This window comes from Haliaeetus leucocephalus, unplaced genomic scaffold (genome assembly GCF_000737465.1).
Source record: "Haliaeetus leucocephalus isolate CR32 unplaced genomic scaffold, Haliaeetus_leucocephalus-4.0 Scaffold177, whole genome shotgun sequence".
NCBI classification, from domain to species: Eukaryota; Metazoa; Chordata; class Aves; order Accipitriformes; family Accipitridae; genus Haliaeetus; species Haliaeetus leucocephalus.
This window is the reverse complement of record NW_010972613.1, coordinates 564,127-571,914: the sequence shown is the minus strand read 5'-3', so window position 1 is coordinate 571,914 and position 7,788 is coordinate 564,127. Positions and strand designations below refer to the sequence as shown.

At 71.0% G+C, this 7,788-nt stretch overlaps 1 protein-coding gene across 1 annotated transcript in view; it reads left to right on the top strand.

Annotated features, from left to right (window-relative positions):
• The first annotated feature begins 2,538 nt into the window (after positions 1-2,538).
• The window catches only part of PLEKHG3 (pleckstrin homology domain containing, family G (with RhoGef domain) member 3), a 5,398-nt gene continuing 148 nt past the window's right edge, over positions 2,539-7,788 (top strand). Inside the window, exons 1-16 of the mRNA XM_010564377.1 lie at positions 2,539-2,617; positions 2,870-3,189; positions 3,287-3,387; positions 3,488-3,557; positions 3,637-3,683; positions 3,750-3,900; positions 4,680-4,814; positions 4,905-5,087; positions 5,160-5,252; positions 5,329-5,415; positions 5,538-5,571; positions 5,657-5,764; positions 6,126-6,164; positions 6,278-6,285; positions 6,394-6,594; positions 6,940-7,776. Of these exons, the coding sequence (XP_010562679.1) occupies positions 2,539-2,617; positions 2,870-3,189; positions 3,287-3,387; positions 3,488-3,557; positions 3,637-3,683; positions 3,750-3,900; positions 4,680-4,814; positions 4,905-5,087; positions 5,160-5,252; positions 5,329-5,415; positions 5,538-5,571; positions 5,657-5,764; positions 6,126-6,164; positions 6,278-6,285; positions 6,394-6,594; positions 6,940-7,776 (2,493 nt within the window). The remainder of the gene's footprint in view (positions 2,618-2,869; positions 3,190-3,286; positions 3,388-3,487; positions 3,558-3,636; positions 3,684-3,749; positions 3,901-4,679; positions 4,815-4,904; positions 5,088-5,159; positions 5,253-5,328; positions 5,416-5,537; positions 5,572-5,656; positions 5,765-6,125; positions 6,165-6,277; positions 6,286-6,393; positions 6,595-6,939; positions 7,777-7,788) is intronic.

Below are 7,788 nucleotides of genomic sequence, written 5' to 3'. Positions count from 1 at the left end.
GGGAGCCGTGGGTCCCGGGGGGCTCGGTGCCGTGGGTGCCGGTGGGGCCGGCACCCTGTGTCTCGGTGGGGCAGGAGCTGTGGATCCCCGTGGGGCGGGAGCTGTGGGTCTGCGGGGTGCCCAGGGCCGTAGGTCCCAGTGGGGAGGGAGCCGTGGGTGCTGGAGGGAGCACGGGAGTGGAGGGTCCCGGTGAGCCGTGGGGCAGGGCCGTGGGTCCCAGGGGAGGGCAGGGGACCACGGGTCCTGGGGGTGCGGGGGGGCCCCCGGGGCAGGCAGCCGTGGGGCTGGGGAGACCCTGAGGCCCAGCCGGGAGTGCAGGACAGAGGCTGTGGCATGTGGGGTGACCCCCGGGTGTGTGCCGGGGGGCTGGGACGGGGGTATCGCACCGGGACCCCCAGCCACCTGTGGGGTGGGGGTGCCCTGCGCCCCTCTGGCAGGATTACGTGGCTGCCGGCCATGCGGGACGCCACGGGTGCCGGGCACTAAGAGGCTTTGGCAGCCCCACGGGGTCGTCACCGCTGTGTCCCGGGAGCATGGCACCACTGGCGCGGGCCCCGGACCCACCCGAGCACGGCGTCGCGGCTGCCGTGGCGCGGGGTCACCCTACTGCGGTGCGGGGACCCCCGTTGTGCCAGACCACCTGCGGCACCGCGATGCTGCGGGCAGGAGTGCCAGCACCCAGCTCGTGCCTGCCGGGCGCCGGCGGTGCCAGCCAGGGCCGGGAGCGATGGCCGCGCCGAGCCGTGGCAGCTGGGCTGGAGCCGGCGGCGACCTTCCCCGCTCCCAGGGCCGCTGGGATCCTGGAAAACGCCTGGAAATGGTGAACCGCCTTCCCTTATATGGCTCCGCCGGGCTGGCCGTCCTCCGGCCCCGCTCGGCCGGCTGCCCAACCCGGCACCCCTGGCCTTCCCGCCCTCTCCTCTCCTGGTGTGCCGTGCCAGGGCCCTGGGAAAGCGCCGTGGGCCGTGCCTCACGCCCCGTCTCCGGCGCAGGAATGTGCGATGGGGCCGGCGAACCCTCGGCGGCGGGGAGAAAATACCACCTCCCTCGCGCCGGCACCGGCAGCTTGGCACAGCCTCGGCCCCTGCCTCAGTTTCCCCCAGCTGGGGAGTTTTGGGGACCCGCCGTGCCGGAGCCAGCCAGCAGCCCCCCGGCATCCTTGCCCGTGCTGCCGGCAGCACCTGGGGGCCGCATCCAGCTCGGTACCCTGGGGGGCTCTTCCGTCCCCCATGGTGGGGCTGGGGGTACCCGGGGGCTCCGGCAGCCCCCAGCTTGGGGGGTTCGGGGGGAGCAGCCGGTCGCGCCGGGGGTGAAGGTCAGGGCTAATCCCCACCCAGAGGAGGTGGCAGGCAGGAGCCCGCGGGCTCTGGCCAGCTGCGTGCCCACCGCGGCGGCGCTGGGGGGGTAAGAGGATAAACCCCCCCCGCCCGGCGGGGCGGGCCAGCGGTGGCCAGGGGACCGAGGCGAGTGGCCGCGGTCCCTGTGACGTGGGGCCGGCGCCGTAATCCTGGCGCGCTGAGCGGATTAGGGCGGCCGAGGACGGCCTTTGGGGACGAGCTGCGGTGGCCGCAAATCCTCAGCCGGCCATCACGTGGGGAAGCCCCCACGGGCACCGGGGTGCCGTCCCCCCGTGGTGGGCATGGGGCAGCTGTGGCCGTGTTTGGCCCCCCCCCAGTGCCACACGGGTGTCCCCTCTTGTCCCCTGGCAGGGACCTGGTCATGGGTGGGGATGGGGGTCAGACCCTGCCGGGGGTGGGTGCTCGGGGTCTGCTGGCCCCGGTGTCCCTGGCAGCACAGGCTGCCTGTGGGGCTGCGTCCCCCCTGGCCGAGGTGGCTGCAGGGTCGGGGCACAGCTGAGGGATTTGGGGGTTGGGGGGGCTGCTCCCCAAATCACACAGAGCCAGGGTGCCGAGGCGGTGCCCCACGGCAGAGCCAGCTGTGCCGGCACCTGGGGGTCCGGGCTGCGGTACAGCCTGGGGATGAGGGGCTGGGCCCCACTTAGGGGGGCACGGTGGTGGGTTTTGGGGGGGGATCCTGGCTTGCGCGGGAAAGCCATTGGGAGGGCGGTGGCGGGATCGCGGCCATGCGGCACGGCAGGTGCGGGGAGGAGCTGGCGGGAACCGGCCTGACCGGTTCGATGCCGGCACCCCCAGTGCCGGGGGGCTCGGGCAGCCCCGCCGCCGGCACGTGGCCTGGCTGAAGGTCACCGTCCCCAGGGCCAGCCGCCCGCCGGGGTGAGCGAGCTCGGTGCCCTGCCGCAAACCGTCCCTCTGCCAAAAAGCACAGTGGTGAACGAGCCCTTGCCGCTCTGGCACGCTTTGCCGCCGCTGGCCGGTTTTCGGGTGCCCCAACCGGGTCGGTGGCACCGAGCAGTTTCGGTGGCACGGGAGGATCCCGGTGCCGCAAGGGAGCGGTCGGCGGCACCGGTGGTCCGGAAGGGTGAGCCAGCGCTGAGCTCACCGGGAAGGTGTCCCGTGGGTGCGGTGGTGACGCACGGCCCCGGCGCGGGGTGCCAGCGTGTGGGGGCTCGGCGCGGCGATGACGCTGGTCCCGCCGGAGCGCCTCCTCCTCCGGGAGCACGGCCCCCGGCTCCTGGGGTGCATCGCCCTGCTCTGGGGTAAGGGGGAGGCGAATCCCCAAATCTCAGGGCCCCAGGGGGTGAGGGCTGTGCCAGGATCCGGCTGGGTCCTATCCTGCCTGGCCCTATCCGTAGCTGGGATTTTTGGGGTTGGGGGATGCTGGCACCCCCAGGCCTGGAGGGTTCGGCCATCAGGTCAACCCCAGGGGCTCTCCCTCCACCGTGAAGGAGGTGTGAGCCCCCCTTGGCCCCAAACACCCCCTAAGTACGCTGCTCTCCCCCCACCCCCAGACCCGCCCTGTGCCCCGCCGGTGCCGGGGGATGCCGGCATGCCGGGGCCCGCCTGCCTGCAAGGCCCTGCCCTGAGCCCGGTGCTGGAGCCCGGCCGCGCCATGGAGGAGCCGGCTGGCGGCGGGACCGAGCCGTGGGCTGAGGGGCTGCGCAACAGCAACAACAACGCTTCTCCCGGGGGGTGGCCGGGAACCCGTGGTGGGCACCCCCTGGCACCTTTCGGCGGCCCCGGGGCCGAGCCCAGCTACCTGGGGCGGGTGGTGCTGGAGATCGTGGAGTCGGAGCGCACTTATGCCCGCGACCTGCGCAGCATCGTGGAGGTGAGCGCTGGCTGGGGGGGACAACCCTTGGACAGGGTTTCGGTGGGGACGGCTGGTTGCGCCGGTGCCACCGCCGCCAACCGTGGGTGCCTGGCAGGGTTACCTGGGCAAGATCATTGACACGGAGGAGCCGGTGCTGCGGCCAGAGCAGGTCAGCGCGCTCTTCGGCAACATCGAGGACATCTACGAGCTCAGCAGGTGGGTGCTCCCAGTGCCGCTGGGGGGGCACAGCCGGTGCCACCCCATCCTGTGGCTGGTGGGGGGGCTGCCGTCACCCTGTCCCCTCTGTCCCCCCTAGCACCCTGCTGCAAAACCTGGAGAGCTGCGCCAGCGACCCCGTGGCCGTGGCCGTCTGCTTCGTCACCCGGGTAAGCGCGGGTATGGCGGGGGACCCCGGGGGGGCCGCAGGGTTGTGCCAGGCTCTCACCACGCTCCCCCTGCCCGCAGAGCCAGGAGTTTGCCATCTACACTCAGTACTGCAACAACTACCCCAGGTGAGTGGGGGGGGTGCGGGCGAGCAGAGGATCGGGCAGGGGGCTGAGCCCGCTCCCTGCCCGCAGCTCAGTGGCGGCGCTGGCCGAGTGCATGAGGAGCAAGCCGCAGGCTCGGTTCCTCCGCGAGTGCCAGGAGCGGCTGCGGCACGCGTTGCCCCTCGGCGCCTACCTGCTCAAGCCCGTCCAGAGGATCCTCAAGTACCACCTGCTGCTCCAGGTGAGCCGGTGCCCGGCGCGGTGTGGGCACGTGGCACAGCATGGTGTGGGCACCCGGCAGGGTACTGGCAGCCAGCGCAGTCTGGGAGCCTGGCATGGCATGGGGATATGGCAGGGGATGAGTTACTGGCACAGTTCAGGCAGATGATGGGGCGCAGGCAGCCGGCACAGCCTGGGCACCCGGCACAGCGTGGGTACCCAGCATGGCACAGTCTGGGCTCCTGGCGTGGCACATTTCCCTGGCACAGCCTGGGCACCCAGCATGGTGTGAGCTCATGGCATGGCACAAGCACTTGGCACAGTCTGGGGGATGGCACGGCACTTGGCACAGTCTGGGGGATGGCACGGCACAGGCACCCAGCACGGCACATCTCTCTGGCACATCCTGGTCCCCTAGCATTGCATGGGCACCCGGTGTAGTCCAGGCACTCGGCACGGGGGGAGCTCATGGCATGGTGCAGGCACTTGGCACAGCCTGGCACACAGCATGGCACAGGCACCTGGCGTGGCACGCTTCCACGGCACAGTCCGGGCACCCAGCATGGCACAACTCCCTGGCACAGCCTGGTCCCCTGGCATGGCATGGGCACTCTTCCCTGGCACAGTCTGGTTTGCCAGCATGGCACGAGCACCCAGCACGGCCCATTTCCCTGGCACAGTGCGCACGCCCAGCATAGTACAGGCACCTGGCATAGCCCGGTCCCTCGGCATGGTGCACCCCCGGCACCAGGTACCGCAGCCCCGTTGGTGCTGCCCCGACGCCACGTCCTTTGCCGGCAGGAGATCGCCAAGCACTTTGAGCACAAGTCAGGGGATGACTACGAAGTGGTGCTGGAAGCCATTGACACCATGACCTGCGTCGCCTGGTACATCAACGACATGAAGCGCAAGCACGAGCACGCCATCCGCCAGCAGGTGGGCGCTGGCGGCACGGTGGGTGGCACCGGGCGGGCACCACCGTGGCGGCGGGTGGTCTGACATGCCCGTTCCCGGGGACCCACACAGGAGATCCAGTCACTGCTGCTGGGTTGGAAGGGGCCGGACCTGACCAGCTACGGGGAGCTGGTGCTGGAGGGCACCTTCCGAGTGCAGCGGGTGCGCCATGAGCGCGCCGTCTTCCTCTTCGACAAGACCCTCCTCATTACCAAGCGCCGCGGTGACCACTACGTCTACAAGAGCCACATCCCGGTGGGTGCTGGGGATGGGGGGAGGGATCTAGGGGGGTACCAGGGATGGGGGACTGATGGCCTCTCTCCGCAGTGCTCCTCGCTGATGCTGATCGAGAGCACGCGGGACTCACTCTGCTTCAGCGTGGCTCACTACAAGCATGGCAAGCAGCAGCACAGCCTGCAGGTAGGGGGGGCACGGGGTGGGGGGCACCCTGGGGGACCCCCTTGCCCAACCCCACTGCCCTCCCTGTCCTCCCCAGGCCAAGAGCGTAGAGGAGAAGCGTGTGTGGACCCACCACATCAAGCGGCTTATCCTGGAGAACCACCATGCCATCATCCCCCAGAAGGTGAGGGCAGAGGGGGACGGACACCACGCTGGCAGTGGGGTCATCCCCCCCTGCCCAGTGAGGAGGGGGCAGCTGCCCTCCGGCTTCCCTCCCCATCTTTTTCCATCCTTCCTCCACCCCAGGCTAAGGAAGCCATCCTGGAGATGGACTTGTTCTGTGAGTGCTGCCGGCACCCCTGCGGTCCCCTCCCTGCCCTTGCCTGTCCCCCCCCGTCCCCCAGCGTCACCCCCTGTGCCCGCAGACCCCCCGCGCCTGCCCCGCTGCAGCCCCGAGCGCCTGAAGAAGAGCTGGTCCTGCCAGCCCCTGGGCGACATCGCCGCCGAACCGCGGCAGGGCCGCCGGCAGTCCGGTGAGAGCTGCGCATCCCCAGCATCCCCACCGCCGCCGTCCCTTCCCTGAGGCAAAAACCGTGGCTGGGTCGCACTGATGCCTGTGGGGACGGTGGGCACCGGGTGCTGGCGCTGATGGGTGTCCCTGTCCCCCCGCAGAGCCCTTCCAGTCCCGGGACCGTGCAGAGACGCTGCCAGATCGGCTGCACGGGCACACGGGGCGCAGGCAGTCAGGTGCGGATGCCGGCAGGGAGCGGGGACCCCAACTGGGCTGGGGGGCTGGGTGCCGGGCTTGGGATGCTGGGAGGGTTGGGGACGGGTTGGGGGACACGAGGATGATGCCGTTGTCACCCGATTTGGATGTCCAACTTCTCCCTGCAGAGCCTGCCAAGCAGATCCTGCGGCAGCTGGGCGAGCAAGGTGAGCTGGCACGGCCTCTGGCACCGGCTGGGAGGGCGGAGGGGGGCCGGAGAGGGGTATTTCGGGGTGCTGCCCTCTCCCTAACCTCCGCTTTTCTCTTTCCTGGCTGGCAGGGCTCAAGGTAAGGCCGGGGCGCAGGGTGGGTTAGGGTGCCTGGTGCCCCCCTGCCCTGGCACGCCGCTTGCCGGGAGGGCACGGGGCACTGAGCCCAGCGCTCGCCCCTGCACAGCACGCTGGAAGCGACGGGGCTCTCCTGGAGGCAGGGGACCCCCCCCAGCACCCCAGATCCTGGGCGGCTACTGAGGGAGTGGTGGAGGAGGAAGAGGAGGAGGAGGAAGAAGAGGAAGAGATGGAGGAGGCTTTGGGCAAGGACTACCAGGAGGAGCTGCCGGGGGCCAGGGACCTGCCGGTGGAACCCCAGGAGGAGCAGGTACCCACCCCAGCCCCCCAAACCCCAGGGAGGGCACCCACTGCACTGTGCTACCCAAGGGATCCCACGTCACTCCTGGGGCACCCCATATTGTTCCCAGGGTACCCCGCATCACTTCTGGGGCGCCCGGCATCACCCCCAGAGCACCCTGCATCACTCCTGGGGTACCCCGCGTGTCTCGCAGGGCACCCTACATCACTCTCGGGGCACCCCTTGTTGCTCCCGGGGCCGCTGCGGGATCCTCAGCTGTGGCTTGGCCAGGACTCGCCTCCGGCAGTGGTCCTGCTCAGAGCAGCTGGGGGGTCCCCCCACAGCCCGTGACACCCCATATTTTCTCCCTCCCAGGCTGAGGGGCACCCACCAGCACTGGAGGGACCCAAGCGGCCGAGCAGCTGGGGGCCGGGGAGCTGCGAGAAGGTCAGTGCAGCCCCGCAGCCCCCGCCCGGGGGTCCCGAAGGACCCAGCACCCACCCGCCCGCTCCTCCGCAGGCCGGCAGCTCCGGGGAGCACCCTGAGGGGCTGGGGGCACCCGAAGCCCCGTCCTCGGCGGGGACCCCGGTACCGGCGCTGCCTGGCGGGGAGGGGGAGCCGGAGCGTGCTGCAGAGGATTTGCAGGGGCTGAGCAGCGAGGAGGAGGAGGAGGAGGAAGAAGAAGGAGCTGCCGACAGCATCCTGCCGCCTTCGGTGCTGGACCAGGCCAGCGTCATCGCCGAACGCTTCGGCGGCGGCGGCAGCTTCTCCCGCCGCAGCAGCCTGGCGCTGGAGGGGCCGGTGGGACGGCCGGCCAGCCGCAGCGGCAGCGCCCTCAGCCTGGATGGCAGTCCCCAGCTTGAGAGCGGGGAGCCCGGGGGCTCCCACAGCATCGTCCCCGAGCCCGAGCCCCTCACCGGAACCCGCCGGGAGTCGCTGCTTTCCAGCCGGGACCGCTTGCTCCTCGATAAGATCAAGAGCTACTACGGTCAGGCCGAACACCGGGACGCCGGCTTCAGTGTCCGCCGCCGCGAGAGCCTCTCCTTCATCCCCAAGGGGCTGGTGCGAAGCTCCGTCTCCCGCCTCAACGGCCTCCCCCGGCCCCCGGCAAGCCCCGAGCCCCCCATCCAGCCCGCACCGGGGGAGCCCGAGGCGTCACCGGAGGAGCCGTGCCGGGAGAATGGGCTGCAGCCCTCTGAGCCGCTGCTCATCGTGGAGGAGGAC